This window comes from Telopea speciosissima, chromosome 7 (assembly GCF_018873765.1).
Source record: "Telopea speciosissima isolate NSW1024214 ecotype Mountain lineage chromosome 7, Tspe_v1, whole genome shotgun sequence".
NCBI classification, from domain to species: Eukaryota; Viridiplantae; Streptophyta; class Magnoliopsida; order Proteales; family Proteaceae; genus Telopea; species Telopea speciosissima.
The window spans coordinates 3,332,182-3,355,406 of record NC_057922.1 but is presented as its reverse complement, the minus strand read 5'-3'; the positions used below and the strand labels follow the sequence as shown (position 1 = coordinate 3,355,406).

The 23,225-nt window shown below is 37.8% G+C and overlaps 3 protein-coding genes across 4 annotated transcripts in view; 1 reads left to right on the top strand and 2 right to left on the bottom strand.

Annotated features, from left to right (window-relative positions):
* Positions 1-668, bottom strand: part of LOC122667468 (copper-transporting ATPase PAA1, chloroplastic) — a 52,377-nt gene extending 51,709 nt beyond the window's left edge. Inside the window, exons 1-2 of the mRNA XM_043863742.1 lie at positions 156-668; positions 20-73 (exon numbers count right to left, since the gene is read on the bottom strand). Coding sequence (XP_043719677.1) covers positions 20-73; positions 156-614 — 513 coding nt within the window. The 5' untranslated portion in view covers positions 615-668. The remainder of the gene's footprint in view (positions 1-19; positions 74-155) is intronic.
* Positions 669-4,690: 4,022 nt separating this feature from the next.
* On the bottom strand, positions 4,691-8,649 carry LOC122668965 (BTB/POZ domain-containing protein DOT3-like). Of its 2 annotated transcripts, none has more exons than XM_043865564.1 (6): positions 8,502-8,649; positions 8,302-8,371; positions 6,686-7,578; positions 6,292-6,556; positions 6,033-6,161; positions 4,691-5,424 (listed from the first exon to the last, which is right to left on the bottom strand). In XM_043865564.1, exons 1-6 carry the CDS (start codon positions 8,624-8,626, stop codon positions 4,978-4,980), a joined length of 1,929 nt encoding a protein of 642 aa, XP_043721499.1. In that variant the 5' UTR covers positions 8,627-8,649; the 3' UTR covers positions 4,691-4,977. The 2 variants fall into 2 exon arrangements, with proteins under 2 accessions (XP_043721499.1, XP_043721500.1); XM_043865565.1 differs by having other exon boundaries at positions 6,292-6,553.
* Positions 8,650-14,104: 5,455 nt separating this feature from the next.
* LOC122669605 (ras-related protein RABH1e-like) lies at positions 14,105-18,856 on the top strand. The gene is made up of 6 exons (XM_043866399.1): positions 14,105-14,363; positions 15,397-15,467; positions 16,695-16,783; positions 17,436-17,547; positions 18,089-18,179; positions 18,612-18,856. Exons 1-6 carry the CDS (start codon positions 14,247-14,249, stop codon positions 18,753-18,755), a joined length of 624 nt encoding a protein of 207 aa, XP_043722334.1. The 5' UTR covers positions 14,105-14,246; the 3' UTR covers positions 18,756-18,856.
* The last annotated feature ends 4,369 nt before the right edge of the window (positions 18,857-23,225 follow it).

The following is a 23,225-nucleotide window of genomic DNA, read 5'->3' as shown; positions in this document are numbered from 1 at the left end:
AATTATAGATAAAACTTACTTGACTTTCTAATATTCGTTTCACACTCGCTGCACATCCTCCACATGTCATTCCCTGTATTTCCAAAGCTAAGACACCAGTACGAATATGTAACAAACTATAAGGTGCAAAATTAACAGGAAACAAATTAACTTACCCCAACATCAAGAATTATTACATCGGGTGACAAAGCCGAAACTTTATCAGACTCTCCTGCAATAGATTTTGAATTTGTTTCTGAGCTATTTGATCCATCACCTTCACCGCCGCCACCACCGCTGCCTCTGTTTCCCCCATCATATCCATCACTCCCACCGTCCGAGGCAAAGGAAGCAGCAGAAGACCTCGATATACAAGCCAAACGAGACGATAGCGGACAAGCCACATTCAAACTTCTAAACGAAATTCCAGAGGAGATGACTGAAAATAGATCACTTGATCTCTGAAAATCGCCATTGGAGATACATTTGATTCTAACAGACGACAATCGCTTTCGAAGGCTTTGATTTAGAGTTCTAGAGAAATGGCGATGAAGACCCAAGACTAGCGGCTTAGGGAATGAATTTAGCGCTTTGGATAAGGAGAAGAGAGTTGTAGCTGAAACAGTGGACTCCATAAGAGCTACTTCGCAGGATAAGGAGAAGAGAGTTACGCACAGAAGCAGGAATTGTTAAGGTCTCTCTGAGTGGTTCGGGTTTGACCGTTGGGTTTATAAAGCGTCCGTTCGATATCGTGGAATTTCCTATCTGCCACGTGGCAGCTTAGCTGGAGCGGGTTTTCTCTTGAAAATAATAGAATTACAGTTCAAATAGAAGAGTGATGCCGATAATGGATCCTGAGATCAGATGCCGTCCAAATCTGCCCTATTCACCCGATTCCTTCCACGCACAGAAGCAGGAGTTGTTACGGTCTCTCTTAGTTGTTCGGGTTTGGCCGTTGGGTTTATAAAGCGTATATTCGATATCGTGGAATTTCCTCTCTGCCATGTGGCAGCTTAGCTGGAGCGGGTTTTCTCACGACTCATAATAGAATTACAGTTCAAACAGGAGAGTGATGTCGATAATGGATCCAGAGATCGGATCCGGTCTGAATCTGCCCCATTCACCCGATTCCTCTGCAACTTATTCCCCACTGTTCTTAGGTTCTTCCGTCTTCCACTGTTCCTCCTCTGCTCGTCTCGTTCTTACTTTCTGAAACCTTAGGTCCCCAACCCCCGGTGCAAACAGGAGCACTCCCTGGCCATTCGGCGAAGACAGCACTCTCCAGTGACTGGGGTAATCGCTGCTCTCTCTCTCTCTCTCTCATCTCCAAGTGTTCCTCCGACCTCCCCTGTTCAGAACTTCAGAATCACTAAGCCGTGGTGACTGAAGGAGAGGATTCAGGCTTCACTATTTCAGGAAAACTGAGAAGTTTCTTCGAGGAAGAGAAGGATCTCTACTCATCGAAATTAAAACCATAAACAAAGATACTAAGAGAAGAGTGCAACTCAAGTCGAAGAGGGTTCTTCTTCATCTTTTGTGCTGCTTTCCCTTCCTGCTCGTCTTTGCGGGAATATTGCTTCAGTGGATCAATGGTGGAACCAACAAAGTCTCCCGGGACAACAATTTCTGGATTTGGTGGAGATAACCCAATAATATGTGAAGACACATCCAAGGTCTCAAATAACCGATGTGAAACTATACCTTTGTAATTCCCAACATCTCTAGCATGGATTATAGATGTGTGATCTCATATCCGTTATCTGAGACCTTGTGGGTGAATTTTTCAACCTTCCTGATACATTTTACTTTGAGAATCGGCTGAGATTCCCTGCGTCTACATGTTTCTAGAAAGAATTAATTCCACGGCCGATCAGAAGTCCATCATTATCAACATACCACAACCATTGGCATGGATTTGCATTGCTGCCTTACAGGTATTGAGTTAAGACATGAAACTGTTAAAGGGAGTGAGCATATTTTGGGATGTGTTTGATGTTGTGCTTAAGAGAGCGTTCTCTATGTCCGTGGTTTTGCCTGTCTGTTTCTTCTTTATGTATGTAATTTGTATTTGCATTTGTATGTGTAAGTTGTATAATCTATTCTACTCTTATTTTCTAGGTTAAGCTTATGTGAAGAAGACGGAGCAAGGAACATAGGCTGGCATTCTAGCTCCCCTGGGATGACAACCCCCCCCCCCCCCCCCATCCCAAAAAAAGGCATTATCTTCAACATAGCCCTAGAGATGAAGACTGATTCATCATTACATTTCGAAAGTTGAAAAATGATTATTTTCAATTATTATGATGATGCAAATTATTCTGTAGCTCTTTGTATATTACGATTAGTTTGGTCAATATATCTTGTGCAGAAACTAATCAAAGCAATATTATCAAATCCAAGAATTCAACTTGTAAAATCTATAAATTTTCCATTAAATTTCTCAATTGTATGTCAGTGTGTGTGTGGGCATGCTTTGCATTGGGGGGGGGGGGTTTGCTTATGTATGATTGCTGGAAAGAAAATACAGAAGTTATTTGGTTTTCTTGACAGTTTTCGTTTGCATTCATGGTTGGGTGCTTCATTGCTATATAAATTGGTACCATGCCAGTAAACCTTGACCATTGAACACCCTCCACCTATCAAGTCTCTTTTGAATTCCTAACTCCCCCCCCCTCCCTGTAAATGTTTGATTGGTTTTTTTTTACCAGTCATGTTCTTAAAGTTTGACTACAAAAGAGGGGGGGGGGGATTCAACTTACTATTTCCACTGAAAAGAAAACCAGTTTAATGTAACAGTACTTCCTTTGGTTGGATTTTGTTTGATTCAGTTATTTTTTTCTTCATACCAATTGAAAGGTTCAGCATTAAATAGGTTTACTACTACTAGCCTTTAATGTAGTTTTGATTCAAGTGTCTAAGTGTATTCCTTCCAAAAGCTAAGTTTAACTGTGGCTTTTGCAAGAACATATTTTCTCTGATCAAAGGTTGCTTAAAATTTGATAACTCTTTTAAACATTTGTCCACACATAACGTCTGAAATCTGAATATTACCATTCTCTGTACATAACTTATTCTGGATTCAATCCCTGAAAGGTATCCTACTATTCTTGTCGCATATTCTTGGTTGTGATATAGACATCATTTTAATCCGTATATTGATTACTGCAAGGCATGAAAATGAAGGTTTTTTACTTTTTGATATGTGGATCTGTGACCTAACTATTAACTGGCCTTATGTAGATCCAATCTGCAGACTGATTTTTGTTCATGCACACTGAATGCTATGATGGTGACATGTCATCTCCTCCTAGTGTAAACTGGAGATTACTACTAAGATAAGTCACCCTGTCACTTGACAAATTTCCATCTTACAAAGAAAAAAGAATAAATCATAAATAAAAAATAAAATAACAAAACATGGTTATTATATTATACAGCTCAAAGGAAAAGCTTTAAAGAAGCAATTTTAAAACATCTGTCAACTTGTGACAGTGAAGCACGGCTCTGCTCTGGCTCCCCTGCTCCAGCCTATGGCTTCACACTCCTTCTATTCTGGTTGCCACTCATTTTCAAGCAACAGATAAAACACTTGACCTTTGGGAGAACAATCTTTCCCAGGGAACCAAAGTCACTGTTCTTCAGTTCTTTCTAAAACAAGAATCTCAGTTTTTGCTTCCAGCTTGAATTGTCATAATGAAGGAGAGACACAAAAGAAAGGCGAAACAAAACAAAAAACAGTTAATTACATTGTTAAGAACTTCAAATCCCAAACGACAACACGAAACAGAGATGAGAGAGCCCACCTTGTTATCATGTGTTGTATAAGTTCTGGTTTCTTCCATGTCACTGTTGTTGACATAGTCATTATTACCATCGCTAGCTTTGACTGTAGCAGCGAATGCTTCATCTTTTTTTATATCTGCAAGGGGGGACAAGGTAAAAGAAGGGACGAAGAACATGAATAAGAGCCCTAAGAACCCATCCTTTTTGTCCATGCCTCTGGAGGATATGAAGCTTCCACCTCAGTATCGACCGTTTTCTCGTTTCTGAAAATTCCCAGTAACCCCCAACACTAGCTCCTACATTGCTGAACCCAGATTGTTCAATCCTCAAAGAGTACAACAGCAACACCAACGAATCAAGGCAATATGAGGGGCAATCGGAATAGAAGTGATGCAGAGCCTTAGATTGCCAAGACAAGGGATGTGGGAGCCGTCCTTCGCCGTTGCAAGTTGACAGTAGGAGGGAGATGAATTATTTAGTTTTTTATTAAGTAAAAGACCCTTCTATGTCTTAGAAAAATTAAAATTTATAAAATATTTCTATAATGGCGATGTGTCATTTCCTCCTAATCTTAATTGGAGATGACTGCTAAAGCAAGTATTGGAGAGGAGCCGGACCCCAGATATGATAGGGCTCGGGGACTTGGACTATGCAGTGTTTTAGTTTGGAAATCACCCGAGAAGATTGTTTTTGTAATTTCCAAGTTGAATACTCCCTCCTTTCTTTTTCAAGATAAATGTCACTGTTTCTCGGGGCTGTTTGGGCAACATTCCAATTCTTTTCCTTGAAAGAAAATTATTAAGTTTGCCAATCAATAAGCTGAATCCATTTTGCCAAAGATATTACAGTTGTTTGCAGTGCCCTAAATGTATGACAAGAATATTTGGCATTGTTGCTGGAAGTTCCCAGTCAGACTCTTTTCACCTTGTAGAAAATTATGACTTTTTCTATTGAAGAAAGTTGATGAACTCTTGTTTCTTCTTTGTATGTCTACTTAAGGAAGTGGAAGGAAATAAGAGTTCCACAGTATATGAGCAAGATCATTTAAGGGAAAAAGGGACATACTGAATGAACATGCAAGCTTCATTAAAACTATCATGAGAGACTACCAACAATAGCCTGATATTTAAGTAAACTAACAAAAACCCAATATTTAGGCAAACTGATTGTATACATAGGCTGATGGATTTGCTATAAGGTCTTGGAGGAAACTAACTACAACTGGGAAGAGGATACACTGCTGTTGTATATGACTCTCCGCTGGGTTTGTTTTTGCATAGGATAGATGGTGTTGGAGACTTTTAGGAGATAGATTGCCTTCTTCGACGGCTTACTTTGGAACCAGTTGGGGTGTGACTCTCCAGTTACATTGTAGTCCATTTTTCCATGGAAGAAAGTGGAGTTCTTGAGCTTCTTCCATCCATTACTCCAACTAGATACACTCTTTTGCTTGATGTTGAGCTTTTCCCATTCCTGTTGCAGCTCATAGTAATCTTTTTGCATCTCTTGCAGCATTGTCTTGACCATTTCTAGTTCTGCTTTGGTGGTCTCAATCTTCTTTTCTGCGGATGTCCAGCGACTCTCCTGTTCAGTGATCTCATTTGGAACTGGCTCCTTTTTTTGGATTGCTTCCCTCACCTTTAATTGCTCCGAGAACAACACCTGCAAATCTCTTTCTCTCTCAGCTAAGAAATGGTAACGTGAACCAACTGATGCATTATCTCTAGGTCTGTTCCAGGCCATTGTGGTCATATGAAAATGTATTTTGAAAAATCCAGGTTCTGCTTGTTATATATATAAATGTGCTCTTTTGAAGGGGACATGCTTGTGAGGCATTTCTTTTATAAGGGGAAGCAAACTGTTTCCAAGAGTTCAGTACTTGGGAAAGAAGATAGACAGCTTTCCCCCCAAAAAGTGGTGTTACCAATCTAAGATGTTGATTGTATCAAATAGAAAATAACACACATCAGATGTTATTTTATTGCTGATGGACATGGGTGTACTAGTATTCTCATTGTTGTGGAATGGTTCACTTGTAGGGAGTTCCCACCGTTAAATGGATCCTAGTGCCCTTCTCATCTATGGCAAGGACTCATGCAGTTCATTAACAAGTTTGATTTTTCACTGTTCTTTGGGACAGACAAAAAATCACAATGTTTTACTTTTACAAAATACTGCAAATTACCATCAATCAAGTTTGTTTTAGGTGTAGTTGATCTCCTAGGTGGGACTGATCATAATGCTGACTTGGAAATATATCTGAAAATTACCTGGATGATAGTTCTGAGGGGCAACCGATCATTTTGTGCTGCATGCATGCATGCATCGAGTGATAGCTTCGCACAGTCCATTAATTTGCACAACCTCCACCGATCGTGTTCAGTTATTGAAGGATGAGTCTGAGAAGATCGGACAAATAAGAATGTGCAAGTTAGCTGCAAGACATCTATAACATCCAGTGAAACAAGGTTGACTACCGGAAAGAATTAAAGGTTCAGGGTGGGGGTTGGGGAATGAAAGACAGGTTACCTTGAGATAGGTGTCGATTGCTCTGTAAAGACCATCATCACATGATCGTGCACTTGGAGGCAAGGCTTCGGCAAGAACTTGGAATTTGGAAATAGTAAGATTTGGGTCTCTGGCAACCTCTGCCAAATAATTGTCCAACAACTTGCCAACTGGTGAATTTTCAGTGTTTTGTTGGTGCCGTTGCTGTTCATGCATCAGGAAATACTCTACAATTCTTTGAACTGAGTCAATGTCGTGCATAGTGCATTCTCCAGATGGAGGACTTCTCCATGGTAAGTTTACATCAAATCCTTTTGGTTAGAGTTGTTATTCAATGGTTTGGTCTGAAAGAATATAAGAAACCTATAGTGGTGGCAATGAGAAAAAGGAAAAAGGATCAACTTTGAATACTTACTGTGAGTGCTTCTCTTCATCTCCACCTCTGTACTTTGGAATTAAAAGATCATTTGCATTGGCATCCTCCAACACCATCCCTATCTTCTTCTCGAGCTCTGACACTAGTGCTGGAGTGGCTGAATATACTGTTGCCATCTTTAGCATTTGTAACAGGAACTTACATGAGACAGCTTCCTTCTCTTGTGGAAGAATGCTTATTAAGCTCTCTATTAACACCCTCTGCTCCTTGTTGTAGCCTGGGCTTCTTTCCTGTCTCTTTCCACTCAGAATACACAATTGCAGCTCATGCTTTCCAGATCCCTGACTATGGTCTTCTAATCCTAAACCCATGCCACACAACCATTTCTCTGCATAATGCATAATGCATGCACCGATAACTTCTGGTTTTGCTCCTTTTGCTCTTGTTGTAGTTATAATCCTAACAAAATGATCAATGCGAAGGGTCGATACCTCACCAAACCACCATCTTTCGTCATCAGTAAATTCCCCATTTGCTAAATTGTCCCTACAGGCTTGCCAGGCAATGGTGTCACAGCACCTTCTGATAATTTGGAGGTTCTCAGCCCATGGAGAGAGAGACTCACAAGATTTGAGGACAGTAATGGAGTTCTTCAAAGAAGAGAGGACTATAAATGTGAGGAAAGCCTCAGCCTTGGAGATGAGGTTGCCATCTTCAAACTCTTCAGTCATCTCCAGGAATTCTGATGCACATCTTAGTGGAGCTACATTTGTTGGAGTCAGATCTACGGGGAGACCATAGCAAAATTTTAGAACGTTCTCAAATGTCTCTGATCCACCAGGGAAGTTGTTAAGCTTGACATCATTACCGAATTTTAAAGGCTTCTCCAGATCAATTCGATTGAAATATCCACTTCTTGAAGTCAATGGATGCTGCTGAGAAATAAGGTAAAAGCCCCATTAAACAAAACTAGGAGTTACAAGGAAATGTGGTTGAAGGGTGCAAACATGGGCAAGGGAAGCCCCAGTTTCAACTGGATGACTTGTATACCCTGTGGATCTGCCAGTATTTCAAATTTGGGGTTCCATTGCAACCACATTTTACCCATGCATTGAACTTTTTCCCTTATATTTTCACGGGTTCCCATGCTGCTGACATGGGAGATTCTCCACATCACACCAATCGAATTGGTTTTGTCAATAAGGGGGCCACAAGGTCCCACAATGTCAAGGAGGAGAGAGAGAACTAAAATACCTATTAGTTTTATCAATAGGGGGCCCACAAGGTCATGGAACTGATTTTGTCCATAGGGGTATTGGGCCCTGTTTGTAAAATCATATGATGTATAGCCTTGTTATGGTAGGGCAATAAGCATCGTTCTGCTCACGTTTCAAGTTAAGGCTTTGGGATTGGACCATTGGGTTAATCCTCGGCAGGCTGGTTTAGGATTGGAAAACCTCTAGGGGCTTACTTTTGTGGTGGCCTAGGGTCAACTGGTTCAACTGATCTGAGCCGGCTGGGGGATAATGGTTACACAATCTTTGATCCGTTATACGATTTTTATCATCCTAGAATGTAAAATTGACCTAGAATGCATTCTAAGAATGAATACCAACCGCAGCAATTAGTCAATTCTCTTCTTGTGTTTTGTTTACCTTGTGGGCATAAAAGGTGATGTCTCCTACTTGAATTGTCAGATCTGTTGGAACTTTAGAAGTCACAAACCTACATATAGAAACGATATGCATCAAGAAAATGAGAAGCAACTAACTCTATAACAAGAAAAGAATGAAAAAAAAACTGTTTATGATGTGTTTGAACAAAACAAAGATTCTAGTTTTTATAGTGTAGTTACCATGCTTGTTCTTTCTTTTCGAAGCACACGGTAGCGGTAATGAGTTTAACTGGAATTGCAGTACTTGAGTCACTGTGATGGCTTTCTAGTAGACTGAACTGAGAAGAGTTCTTTATGGCACCCATCCTTCTTTCTCTACCACAAATATGTTAAAGAGAAAACCTTTAAATAGAGATGAAATAGATTCAGAGGGAGACAGTAGGGTCTTGTTTGAATAAGCATGAGAGAGAAGTCTGTGGTTGTGAAGCAAAATGTGTTAAATTAGGTTGTTGGGAGGTCCTCTTAACATTCCTCCTCTGAATACTATCACAGAATTGATTTTGGATTTGTGGTACAGAGACAGAAGGGAAGGATTGTCTATAAGTGTATATGAGAAGAGAATTTTGGTATGTGTGGTCTATTTCTGTCCACCTGATATGAAATGGACCATTGGATGGAATCTGTGACATTTCTCTGCAACTATATCTTGATGAGAGAAAAACTCTTGCCTTTGGGGTAAGGTTCCATTATACTTTGGGTCACAAGTCATTGGTTAGGGATCAAATTAATTACTTAAAAGATTTTAGAAGAATTATTGGTTCAGAAACCAAAATTAGATCTCCATTTAATGGCCAAATATATGTGGCAGATATTAATAAAAAAGGAACCTGTAAGGCAAATAATTTGATCCATCTAATAAGTCAAGTTCTTTAAATCAATGTTGTCATATAATTTGTGAATAGATTCTCTGATTAGGCCTCTAGATACTCATGCTTTGTCCATGCCTTAAGAGGGTACCATATTAAAGGGGTAGGCTCCACATATTTAGAGGGTTGTCCATGAACAAAGCATGACCACAAAGAGGCATAAATAGAGGGGATCCTCTCCATGTAAAATGAGTTCCATTGGTCAACAAAATTAGATTTATAAAAGCCATACGAATTAATGTTTGAGAGAGAGAGAGAGATTATATGACACCAGGAGTTTTCTTCTCCCCTTTTTTGGGGTAGAAGGAATAATATGGGGTAGCAAAAACGAAAAAGAAAGTTCTAGATAGTGAGTAGCAATCGACTCGGTTTTTGAGTAAAGTTTCGGTTCAGTTCGAGATACAACATGTAGAAATCAAAACCGAATAAGAGTGTATTTCAAAACCAAAATCGTAGTGAAAACGAAAGTTCTAGACGGTAATAGTGATTAAGATGAGATCCAAATTTTCAAATTTTTTTTATGAAATAGAAAATATCAATGAACTAAGAGAAAAACAAAATGCAAATTGTCAACTAGTTTGCCCCTAAACTTATCTGTTCTGGTTTTCACTGCCAAATGATGAGCCACAGAAACTAATAATAACCTACAATTCAGATCCTCTACGTTGCGCTGCCCGTAGCGGATAAAGGAAAGAAAATAACTCCCAAGACCACCCTGACTGACCTCCTCCTTAGTCATCTAGTCAATCATATCCTTACAGTTGGTCTAAACTTTTAATTCCTTCCATCTCTGCTCGAATGCACCTTACAGTCTTTGCTGCAATCCCATGACTAGCACATCTTAAAAATATTCACATATATCATAATAAAATGTCAGTTAATAGAAAGAATCAAAGCCCAACAAAAATTTCAAATGTTACTAATCTAAATAAAGAGATCTCTACGAGACTTAAAAAGGTAGAATGTGAAGGCTAGGTTTCTTTGCCTCGATGGCATAAATTTTCTTGAAGATTTATTTAGTTAAATGGGAGATGGTTTCTTGTATTGAACGTCAATAGAGTTTTCTTGATGGCATGCTTAGTTTTGTCAAGTGGCATGTCCAACAACGCTAAAATAAATTTTATAGACAAAGATAAAATTCAAGGTCTTTTACTCAGATATCAAAAGTTTTAGATTTGGAAGAACAACGAAACGAGAAGTCCAAGACTACCAAGAGAATGCATGAGACAGCGATGCATGAATTTAAGTCTGAAATTTGATAAATGATTAATCTAGACCTTTCTTAAGATATCCAATAGTACAATTTGTCATTATCTTTCCACATAATACAATTAAATGTGAATCAAAGATTCTCTCTTGACCATTAGGATTTCCTTTCATGTATAAACTCTACAATTGCTTTCAACATGAAGTCTATTTTTCACTTGACATTCACAAGTACTTGATCTAACCCTTCATCTACTACTGTCTTTGGCATCGCTCAAGTAAGTAGAATCGACCTCTAGGACCCCCCGATTCTGATTCATCTGGAATCAATCTGAACTCTATAAATCAAGTATGAATGAGTCATTTTGAATCAACTTGACCCAAAAATGAAATCGGCTGATTCTGATTCAATTCAACCAAAATCAGTGATCCAATTCCAATTCCGCAAACCATTATCTTTTACCAGAAAATTTTTCACTTCAAAAAATTTGACATGTAAAATTTTACATATTGAAAAGTGTTCTAATGTTTGTTTATTGACCCAAAAAAAGCATTGAAAAATTTTTCAACATATAAAATTTTACATTTACGAAACAAAATTTTACGCTGAAACAAACAGAGCCTAAGTAATTATCCCTAGTAGGAAAATGTAGGCATCTAGTCTCCTTGAACTTCAGAGTTCAGATATTGCCTATTTGGAACCTGAGGCTCTCATTGAAAGATTCTAATTTCTTACAAAACAAGGAAATTCTGGCAAGAGGGTCTCTCTCTCTCTCTCACTTTAAATTGTTTCTTTGATGTTTCTCTTTTAAACGTCCAAGCTGTACATGAACATGCAAACATGTGATGTGGGCATGTGGTTGAGTGAAGCACTGAAAAGGATCTTCTATTTATATCTTCCTTTCTAGCCAAGAAAAAACAGTTAATTCAAAGAAGAAGAAGAAGAAAGCATGTGAAGTGGCTTGATGAGAATTTGTTTCCCAATAAAATTTAATGAATTTCGTGATTTCCAGGCAATATCCACAAGAGAGTGTTGAGAATTGAATGTAAAGGCACTCAGTCACATGTGGTCAAGGTTATTAAACTTGGAATTCGGATTGAATCAGTCAGGAATTATTTGGAATCGGTTCAGATTTCACCTGAACTGTAAAAGAAGTGGAATGTGAAAATCGTTCATTCCAGAACAAGAGGAATATTCATTCAAGTCCTAATCGACCGATTCCATTTTTGGAAGCCGTGCATGTGCTTCATACTTCAACGGGAACATTTATAAATTTGGGAAAAAGACCTCTGTCCAGGAGTGTGGCCTACGCCAGCACTCTCATGAGTCTATCTCTCTCCTCTCCATGTGAAAAGACACCTCTGCCACCTCGTTTTAAGGAAGAGAGAGATAGACTCATGGGAGTGCTGGCGTTGGCCATCTACTCCCATACAGAAAACTGCTTTCCTATAAATTTTGTGGCAATTTTGGGATTTTTAGAGTGAAAAAAGGAAAAAAATTCTCTGAGTCACTGGAGTAGGCTATACAAACACTTCTCTGTCTATCTATCTCCGAATCCAGCTCCTCTCCATGAATTTAGCTCGTCTCTAGGGAGGTGTGCACCCAGGGTGTTGCCAGGGGGCATCCAACGGTTGAGCTGTGCCACACACATCTCGGTGCATGCCTAGGGATATGTGCAGCACAGTCCAACTGCTGGTAGATCCCTGGGCATTCCCTGCTCCCTGGAGACGATCCTAATCCCCTCTCCACTGAGTGGAGAGCCCAATGAGGCATTTGACGCCTGGACTGTGCTACACACATCTCAACGCACGCCTAGTCAACTGTTTGAATGTGTGCGCCACAGCCCAGCCGTCGGATACCTCATTGAGCTCTCCATTCAGTGGAGAGGAGCCGAATCCCCATCTATCTCCTCCTCACATAAGATGACCTCCCTACCATCTATCTCCATAGTTTTGACTTTTGTTTATTATATATGGGAAGAGTAATAATGACCTAAATGCTTCCGTGCACCTTCTTCATCGGATATGGAAAACTTTCCCCTTCTCTTATTGGATGCCCTATGTCCTTTTTATCCATACTCCATATTGGAGCTGAACCTGCCTTAATCTTCAAGATTTCACCCTCATCGCTCAAGAGAATACAATGAAACTATTTCATACATCGGAGGGCAGCAAAGTCATTTTATATAAAGGTTCTCCCCCAACCCTGGTAGCTTAGAGAATCTTTTTTGTAATAAATAAAACCAACTATATGCAATGCCAAAACCATGTTTTGCTTATGGGACAAAGTTCTCTATCCAGGATTGTACTCTACACTCTTGGACCCTTGTGTTTATCTTTCGTCTCCTTTGTAATGACCTCTCAGCCCCCTTTAATTATACTAGGGGGGGTTGTAAATGGGTGTTTACTGCGGCAAAACATTTGCTATTGGACAGAAAATACTCCAGAATTGATAGAAGATGTTAAATCAAATTCTTTAATTTATCATTGACTCTTTTTTTTATGCAAAAACCTATCCTATATTAGACTAACACAATCTAATGCACATACACTAGACTGAACCCCATTAAGCATATAACATAAACATTACACTTCACTCATCATAATGAACTAGAGAACCCTACAATAGCGATCAAAGGAATATTGAAGGGCATAAATGTAAATATAAAGTAATGAAGGGTTAATGATGTTTGCCGATGTAATACTTTTACCCGCCCCTGTAACCATGGCCGGTTTGTAATCTCGGATCAGATCGGGCGAATAGGATCGGTATCGGTTGAGGCTGATCCCGAGATTAGACCAATCCAACAAGGTTTAACTGAATTGTTTTTTGGATTGTCCAACTTGGTTGGATTGGCTGATCCGATCCGATACATGCCACTTTTTTGCGTTTTAAAACCCATATTTATTCTTGATGTCGAGTCTTTTAAACTGTGATTCATAGATTTAGGGTTTCACATTCGTGAAAAACAGGGAGATCCTACCATTTTTTACTAGGGAATTGATTAAGGAAATATTTTGTTGCATTTAAACATTGATTTGCTTAAGGTGTCTAAGGAGTTAGCCTCAAATCCCAGAGTGAAAAGAGAGGATCTTATAGTATTGGATTAGGAATCTATTATTGGAAGATTTCATTCCCTAAAATGGCGTTTAAATTTGCTTAAGGGGTTAAGGATATTGCCTCAAATTCTATAACATTGATTCCATCCCACAAAACCAGGAGTTTTTTAGATAATAGCGCAGTAGGTGAGTTTGAGGAGGGAAAAAGATAAACTCAACCTACAAAATAGGATTAGAGAAGTGATTACCGTTTTTTCCGCCTCTTTCCTTATTTTTTCAATTTTTTAATTTTTTTAATATTTATTTTACCGATACAGTAATCGATCCCATAAAACCTTGATTTTGATGATTTTTTATCGATCCGTATCGGTATCAGTCTTGACCGATCCCGAGTCGGATACCTGGATTACGAACCTTGGCTGTAACTGATCCCCCTTCGCGGGAAGGAAAACATAACAGAAACGGCCAATGTCCAAAAGGAATTTTATAATCTATTCACTTTACACGTGGAAGTAACGCGTATACAATTTCGTAAAAAATGAAGAAAATCAGGGGTAAAGTAGTCATGCAAACGAAACAAGTTCGAAGTTTTTTACTTCCCTTCGCCGTCGTGGCTCGTTCGCGGTTAGTTGTTTCTCGTGTTCTCTTCTCTTATAAAGCCAAAAACGCCTCTTTCTCTATCCGGCTTTCGCTTCTCACCTTTCGGTTTCTCAGATTCAAATCTGTTCCTCTCATCTCATCGGGGGAATAAACGTTCTGAGGATTAGATTGGAAGGACAGAAACGGAGAAGCCATGGCGATTGTCTCTCCTCTTGCCAAATACAAGCTCGTATTCTTAGGCGACCAATCCGTTGGGAAAACCAGCATCATTACCCGCTTCATGTATGATAAATTCGATAATACGTACCAGGTACTCACGATCTTTTGTTCTTTTTTCCCCGTTCAATCTAATGAGGATTCGTTTTAGGTTTTAATCTGTTCATTGTTTCGATTAGTTGATTTGGTTTCCCTTCACATTTGATGTTTAGTTGTCATTTGATAGCTGGAGACTGAAGCTTTTGGTAATCCGGCAGGAATTGTCTTAATGTGGCTTTGTTGCTTGGATTGGCATTTTTCTCGGTTTTATTTCGGATTTGTTGATCATTGCTTTTTGCTGCATGCAGGTTTTATTCATGAATTGGAATTCAAAAGATTTGTTCCATATATCAATTTCAACTCGAATTATTTTGATTTTTTTAGTTTGACATGTTCCTTAATTTAGATTCATTTCACCTTAAATTTGATATCCCAATGCATCCCATATATGCTAATTGATCTTTTGAATTGTATTTTTTGAACGTGTTACGCTAATGCAAGAGCATTGTGCGTTAAATAATTTTATTTGCCAAAAAATGAAAAAGGTAATTTTGTATAGGTGGTGGTGGCCTTACAGATCTAATAATGTAGAATCATTCGATGTTCGTATTTGCCTTCTTATGTCTGCATCAGATATTATTAGTCTTTTCTCTCACTCAGTACAACTGTATCCCATAAGTAAGCTTGACAATGCATGACAGAAATCTCTAGGATTTTGGAATAACCGGAAAGATTTTGAATTATGACCCTACAAGGTACCATACCTAAATTTCAAATTTTTATTTTTATTTTTATTTTTTATATTATAGTCACTGTATAACTGTAGTGCTATTAGTGCTCAGTAATTATGTAATGTAGTCTAGCATGCAATGACCTGAGGACATAAATAAGTTAAGAACAATTAATTAAAGAAGTAATTGCCATCCCCAACATTCAGAATGGAAACTTTCTCTCCTTACTTCCAACCTTGGTTTCACTGTTGTTATCTTATACTTGCGCATTTTATCTCGCTGTTATTATCCTATAATTGTGCATTTAAGTTCTGTTTAATTAATATCATTTTCTGTCTACTTTGGTTTCTATTACAGGCTACAATCGGCATTGATTTTCTGTCAAAGACAATGTACCTTGAAGATCGTACAGTTCGCTTGCAGCTATGGTAGGACATCTTTCTTTCCTTATAACGATGTTAAAAACCTGATTCTCTTTTCATGATTCCTTATTTAGATGCTAATAATTGGAGTTGATTTTCTAAGTTGGAAGCATGGAAATTCATTTGTTCTTGTTTCCCATAAATGGAAACATGAGCATTCAATGCAGGTGAAACAGGGGAGGTACATAAGCTGATCTAGCAACAGATAGGGACGCAGTTATTGTGTTGGTGAACAATAAGATGAAAATCATCATTTTCAGTTGTCCATTGCCAAATCAAGTTTGAAAATTCTTGATCCATATCAATGTTCTCTCGTTCCTGCATGTATATTTGGTAATATGACTTCCAATGGTAACAATACTGCAGCACCTCGAGGCAGATCTTTGTATCCTAGTATGAAGCTCCTTTTTGGTGGGTAAGATTGGATTGTGGCCAGACCTCAACCAGTAACTGTATCAGAAAAAAAAAATACAAGCCAGTGTATGTAAATTGACTTGCATTTTATCTGCAAGATTCAAAACTTACCAGACAAAGAAGGATATATGATGACTCATAAACCTAAAATCAAATAGAAGCTAAACCATATTCTGAAGAATTAGTGCCCTTTCGATAGAACTAAGAATTGTCTGTGCCTCCCATGACACAGTTACACCTTTTGCTAACTGTTCATGCAATGCCTATAGGAGTTGGTACTAGTAACTTATCTCTTAATATATGGACATCAGGTGCTAGATTGAGGCTGGGAAGATGGCTACCAACTTCATCAAGAGAATGGATCTCACTAATATAGTTTGTCATCAACAGCAACTACAGGGTAACTTTGTGATTATGAAGAATTCTCAGTGGCATAATGGTTTTAGGGTTCCCTAATCATCTAGGTTTGTGGTTTTAGGGTTCCCTAATTATCTAGGTTTGGAGTTTTACCTTGTTGTCTTGGCTCTATTTTAAAGTTTACTCAATAGACAAGGTTTTTTATTTATTAATTATTTTTTTTATCAATTATCTCAAAAACAAATGAAAAAAAAAAATGGTGTAGAAAATAAAAAACATGGGAGGATGTTGGGAAGTCAAGTATTTTCTTCAATGTCGCTACTTCACATTGTTGCTAAAATTTTCAGGTTGCTTGTTGCTGTTTCCCATCCTGGAAGCTTTGCTTTTCTGTATATATAACCTTTTGTTACCTATTACATTGGTGTATTACCATTATAGAAACCTCATATTCGAAATCTACAGGGATACTGCTGGACAAGAGAGATTTAGGAGTCTCATTCCAAGCTACATCAGAGATTCTTCTGTTGCAGTAATTGTCTATGATGTATCCAGTGAGTATTAGTTTTCTTGGCCTACTTTTAATTGTTTTCTGTATTCTTTTCCTCCCTTCTCTTTTATCAGTTCTGAATACATTAAGCATGGTTGACAAGTGAATATTTTCCCTATAGTCACTGAGAGCAGTAGTACTTCTGGATGCTAGATGGTGTAATTAATTTTTCTTTTTAATCTTTGCGTCCTTGTTAATTAGTCTTGAATAATGTGCATGGGTAAATTATCCTTGCATTTCTGCATCTAATCTCATAGCTTATAAGTGACCTCCCTTCTAACAAAGCTTAATAGTTACCAGAGCAGATTTTGTATTTTAAAATTTATAAAATAGCATGCTTAATTCCATAGTTGGAGTTTGGTATTAGTCCAATATGTTGATCATATTTCAAATGAACAACCTATCCTGGCTGTAAACCATCATCAACTTGTTATGCAACAAAATTTTGCAAAAACCACCTAATTTAGATTTATATTATCCATCTGAACCAACATGTGCAGATACCAATGTTGTTTGTGTTTCACTAGCTGATTTTCATCAACCTGTTATGCAACAAAATTTTGCAAAAACCACCTAATCTAGATTTATATTATCCATGTGAACCAACATGTGCAGAAATCAATGTTGTTTGTGTCTCACTATCTGATTTGATGCAGATCGGCAATCATTTTTGAGCACCTCTAAGTGGATAGAGGAAGTACGCACTGAACGAGGCAGTGATGTGATTATTGTCCTTGTTGGGAACAAAACCGATCTTGTTGACAAGAGGTAGGTAATAAGCTGACATTTTGACAAGTCTTGTTTGTTTTAAGGTCTAGATTAGCTCATCTGTGATGAATATTTTCTTGATATATGCCCTTCCCTACGTTTTATTTCATTTTTTTCTTTCATGTCATATATCTGTACTGCACCACTGAGGTGTCTGCAAACTACACCTTGGGCAGCTGCTTGATTGACTGATTCTTGAGCGTGTGATTTAGTTTTCTTATAGTTTTATCCTCTCAATTTGTGCGGTTTTGGGACCTATCTGCTATCAAATCTTGTAGAGGACCTCTCTGTTTTTATGTAAATTGTGCATCCATTTGGGTGTATTCCTTATAGTAACTCTAGTTTAGCGTCTATTTAGTATTCCTCTAGGTCGGGGGAGATGCAGTTACTACTAATCAGATAGAGTAGAATGTCGGTGAGGATTATATGGTACTTCTAGAAAATTTAAAGTGGGTTTATCAGGTTTTCATACATCATCAAAGTAGTTTTGCTAATCTCTATTATGATCCTAAGAATTTTTTTTTTCTGGGTGATCAAACAGGCAGGTTTCAATAGAGGATGGAGATGCCAAATCCCGTGACTTTGGTGTCATGTTCATAGAGACCAGTGCTAAAGCTGGATTCAATATCAAGGTGGATAATATATTCTTTTCTTTGTTAATATTCTTCTTTTAATGAACATGTGCAGCACTTTGCAAAGATTCTCCTTACCTTTGCATGTAGTAAGCATGTATGTTTTCACCTACCAAAAATTGAAATGCTCTTCTTCCTAATCATTGTACTTGTCACATTCCTCAGACTCTGATAGAAGCATGAAGTAGTCCTTTGAATCTTTACATTACAGATAGTCACTCGATTGAGTCAGTGTTTTGACATAGTTCCCCTTGGCATGGACAGCTTGAACGGCACCATATTAAGTGCTATCATTTTGTAAAAATGTGCTTTTTTACACCACAGACCATGGAAGCAAGTTCTTCATTTACTTCTGATTTTCATTTCCTTTCCTTCTTGTGAATTAAATATTGATAAATTTCTTCTCTCTGTATCTTTTATTTAATAATGCAGCCATTATTCCGAAAGATTGCTGCTGCCTTGCCAGGGATGGAGACCCTCTCCTCGACTAAACAAGAAGATATGGTCGATGTGAACCTGAAGCCTACTGTAAATTCATCCCAGCAAGAGCAGCAAGGAGGTGGCTGTGCTTGCTAGAAGATTACATACATATTATGGAGGTCAAAGAGTGATAGAATTTGGTTCAGCGAATTTCCATGTGAACATTTGGAAAAGGATAATCTCAAGGCTCGCTAAAGCTAAATGAGATCGCAGCTTACACAGATCAAATGCCTTTGGGGAAATTGTTGGTTCACTAAATGGTAAAGTCATTACAAGTCTTGGGCCAAAGTAATCATTGGTGCTGTTCATAATATATTCATGTTTTTTTGCAGTTGCAGTTGTGGTTGTTTAGTCTTTTCAAGGTTGTATAATGAAAGCCAATCTTCTTCTTTTTTAATATTGTAAAATTTTTTGGCTTCACTAGCTACTTCAATAGTTACTGCTTGTTGAAGATTATTCAATGAGTGCCTCTTTCCTCTTTTGTATAAAGGTTTTACAGAAAGCCTCTTTATTCTGTTGTAATTCTGTTAGTCATGGTTTGCTTTGGTTTTCACAGTAATGGGAACAAAAAAGGATAAAGAGGTGCTCAATTCAATGGAAGTGTTATGGGAGAACAGTCACCAGTTTTCAGAATCTTGGTTTGTGTATTTTAATAGATAGATTTTTTTTATTATATATAAATACCCTATTTATTTATCCAATAAAAAAATAATAAAATTGATTAAAATTCCCCTTGGGCTCCTATCCTTTTTCCTCCCTTTAAATGTGGCATGTAGCCATTCCGGAACTGTTGACCTTTATAAACCCATCGAACGAATTACACAGTTGCTAGTAGGGGTTGCAAGTTTGGCCCAGGAAACTTGAGCCCACCTGAAAATTTCAGGCCCTAGTTTGAGGCCTTCGGTTGAGCCCAGCTTGGCCCTGTCCTATCCTATACATATGTACAAATATGCATTATAATGTAAGGGAAAGAGAAGGCCACCTAGTCACGCAGCGCACACGCCTCTGCACCTAGACACGTGAGCGTGCATAATGACCGTCGCACTCCTAGTCATTTCCATCTTTCCACGGGATGCGACAGTCATTATGGGCACCCCTGTGTTTGGGGATAGGGGCAGCATGTGCTGCACAACCTGGTGGCGTTCTTTCTCCCATAATGATATATACTATTACTTTAATATATTAAACAAATATATTTGGGTTAAAAATTATTTTTGTATAAAAATATGATAATAAAAATAAAGCCAAGTTTGGCCCGCTCCGAGTCATAGAGATCTTGTGCAAGGCATGGTTTTCAAAAATCCAGCCCAACCCAGCCCGATTGCAACCTGCAGTCGCTAGAACCTTTTCTTACTAATTCATTGCGACCCAAATTTACTACTCTACTCTAGATTTCTAGATTTGTAAAATACATATCCTTGGTGTAGGGGAGTTGGCAATGGCAATCTCCTTAGGCGAGTCCACACTCAACACTAGTTTGGATTCATTCTCTTTTTTTTTTTAAGATTTGTTTTTTTTTTTTTATCGATCCAGGTCGATACGGGGACTGATCCTTAAAAGAATCGTTATCCCCTCCAATTGGCTGCCCCCTCCAATTCCTCACATGGGGGCGGAAATGACCACCCTACCCCCTGCCCGAAAACACTGCCCAAGGTGGGGTCTACTCCCCCTATTAGAGGAATTGGAGGTGCCTGCGAATTGGAGGTCATAATTATCCTCCCTAAAATTGGTATTTTTCCTTTTTTTTGGCCAATCCAGGCCCAATACTAGCCAATCCAGATCAGAATTGGGTCGGTATCGACATAGATACCGATAGCTGATACCTCAATCCCTGGTTCCAACCAAAAAAGAGTATCACATGTGAGCGCTAGGACAATCTAGACAGGGTTTTGTTTTTTGCAATAGTTGCATGCTACTTGACCACTCTGCCTCCCCCCTTGGGGTCACCCACTTGAGAGAAACTCCCTGGTGACCATGGGGGCCCTAGTATCTCCTGGTTCATGTGTGTTGTGGGGTCGTGCACGAGCCCTGGGGGATTAGTCGGCCAAAGGCTGAATAACTCCTGTTCCAAAACAAAAAAATTAAACCATCATAATCGAGTCAAATAACAAAGATATAATCACTTCCCTTTAGACTCACCAACTACCAATCTTGGAAGTGTTTTCTATTTTCCATGATATTGTGCACTTATCATCCTATTTCCAAGATTGTTCCTTTTCTTTTATTCCAAGGGAGTAGAAGAGTGCAACTCAGGTTCTCGTACCAGCCTCGGAGTAGAATAGTGTTGTTGATTCTCTTGTGAGGAAGACTATCAGAAGAAAGAAAATAAAAAAAAAAAACTTTACAACTAAATAGACATGTCCTAAGAGAAAATTCAAAGAATATGAAGTATTAATTTATAACAAAGTAAACTCATTTTATTAATAGAAAATATACAATAATAAATATCTCAAAATACTCTTTCTTATATTTGAAAATGACTACCAAAACTAATATGTATAATGTCACATATGTAATTTACAAATATGTATATATTAAAAGATAAATGGGTCGGGCAATTAGGATCAACAAGCGTAGAGAAAATTTTCACTTGAAGGAAAATTTAAAGAATACGAAGTAATTCTTATAAAAAAAATTAAGTGAATTATGTTAAAATAAAATCTAAAATATTAATTACCTCAAAACATTCTTACTTATCTTTGAAATGACTCCTAGATATTTTTATGAGTATAATGCTATATATGTAACTTATAAATATGCTTTTTCATATATATTAAAAAATAACCAATTAGGGTAATAATCGGGTTTAATTTTCTTTTTTTTGAGCTAAACCTATTATGATTGTGTATGTGCTCTAATCATGTTGGTTGTCAGTACTATATTGGAATTTGACTTAAACTTATACAAACACAAACTTCTATTAATTAATAACAACCACCTTTTTTTTAACTAATAAGGAAAAGATTGACAACTAAAATATACTTTATAACCATCAACTTCAATTAAGTTAGGGGTATCTGTTTATCACCAAAAAAAAATTAGTGGTATTTCATTACTTGTTTAGGAATAATCTCAAATTGACTAAATTTTGAGATCATAGATGATTTCATATACTAGTTGGTGAGTTGGATAACTCAATAATAAGTATGAATAGCCAAACCTAAAGCTTCCATTCTTTCTCCATATTTTCTCACTCTTGTTAGTGAATCTTAAGATGAACATACACAAATCATATATAAAAGGGTAAATTACACATCACCTCTTGATTTTTAAACGAAACTCAAATCATCTTCTGGTTTTTGAAAAAACTCAAATCACCCCTTCTACAGTAATGATGTTAGTCTATTGTTAGTTATTGGTATGAAAAGACTATTTTACCCTTGTACTAAAACATTAGAATTAAATTTATAATACTACCTGTCTACCCTTCTTTCATCTTCAACATTGGTCAAGGGTAGTTTAGGGATTCAAATTTATTTAACTAGCTGATATCATCACTTAACAACATAAAACTAGAGGTAGGGACTAATTTGTCATATTGGGGTCTAAACTAAGGGATGATTTGAGTTTTTTCAAAAACCAGGGGGTGATATGAGTTTCGTTTGAAAACCAAGGGGTGACATGTAATTTACCCTATATAAATATATCTCTCTCTTCAACCCGGCTATATGGGTTTAAGGGGATTCAAATTTAACATAGAGGAGCTCCATTCATCCTCAGGGCATCAATGAGTGGTCCCTCATTGAAGCTAAACTATACATTACTAAGGGAGTGGTTGCTGAAAGAATAAGGGATTAATTGGTTCTTGGGTAGTTGATTAGTGAGACTAGTTTTGGATATATACCTTCCATTTTCAATTTCAAGTCAAGTGTCTTCATACCCCTAAAAAAAAAATATCTCTAGTCAAGTATCAAATAGGCAACTAGTCTTTCTTTCTAAATTGTTTTTATTGGATTCTTTTGCTACCGTCAATTGTCAGGTTGGTAGCTAATCTTTTTCATCTACAATGTTTATTATTTTGATTTTTTAGTTAGGTACTTATTTCCCTCTTTTCTATGGTTAAAGTTTAGCAATTTGACTCCTCTATTTCCGCCTGCCCCTATTGCCGTGTGCGCCCCACACACAAGCAAGGCGGAATGTACCGCCTTACCCTTGCCCAAGCACCTTGCCCGAGTGGGGGTAAGGCGGTACTTTCCATTGCGCTTCTATATGGGGATGCACGACAGTACTGGGTAGGCGGAAGTAGAAGAGTCGGATCCAAAGTTTAGACATTCATTTTTTTAAGGGTTATTATTACTTCCACCTGTTAGTGTACAAAGTCGATAATATCTTCCATTGGCCACCTTTATTATTCCTTGAACAGGTGCTATATGGCTTTTCCAACTATTGGATAGAAATTGGATACGGTCTCAACAAGTCATGTGTTAAACTTCAAACTCACATGTACATACAATCAAATACCCTCATGTATGTCTATGCATGCTTATAGTACTCCAACTGTGCACTCTCCTATGATCCTGGATCACTTGAGGGGTGACCAGTCCTTGGCAGTTGACTACTTGGGAG

Coding starts and splice junctions, on each gene's coding strand:
- LOC122668965 (XM_043865564.1), bottom strand. CDS start 8,626: ATGGGTGCCATAAAGAACTCTTCTCAGTTCAGTCTACTAGAAAGCCAT. Junction 6,162..6,291: donor CAATCGACACCTATCTCAAG/GTAACCTGTCTT, acceptor CGATCTTCTCAG/ACTCATCCTTCAATAACTGA. Junction 5,425..6,032: donor CCCTCAGAACTATCATCCAG/GTAATTTTCAGA, acceptor AGAGATTTGCAG/GTGTTGTTCTCGGAGCAATT.
- LOC122669605 (XM_043866399.1), top strand. CDS start 14,247: ATGGCGATTGTCTCTCCTCTTGCCAAATACAAGCTCGTATTCTTAGGC. Junction 14,364..15,396: donor AATTCGATAATACGTACCAG/GTACTCACGATC, acceptor TTTCTATTACAG/GCTACAATCGGCATTGATTT. Junction 15,468..16,694: donor ACAGTTCGCTTGCAGCTATG/GTAGGACATCTT, acceptor CGAAATCTACAG/GGATACTGCTGGACAAGAGA.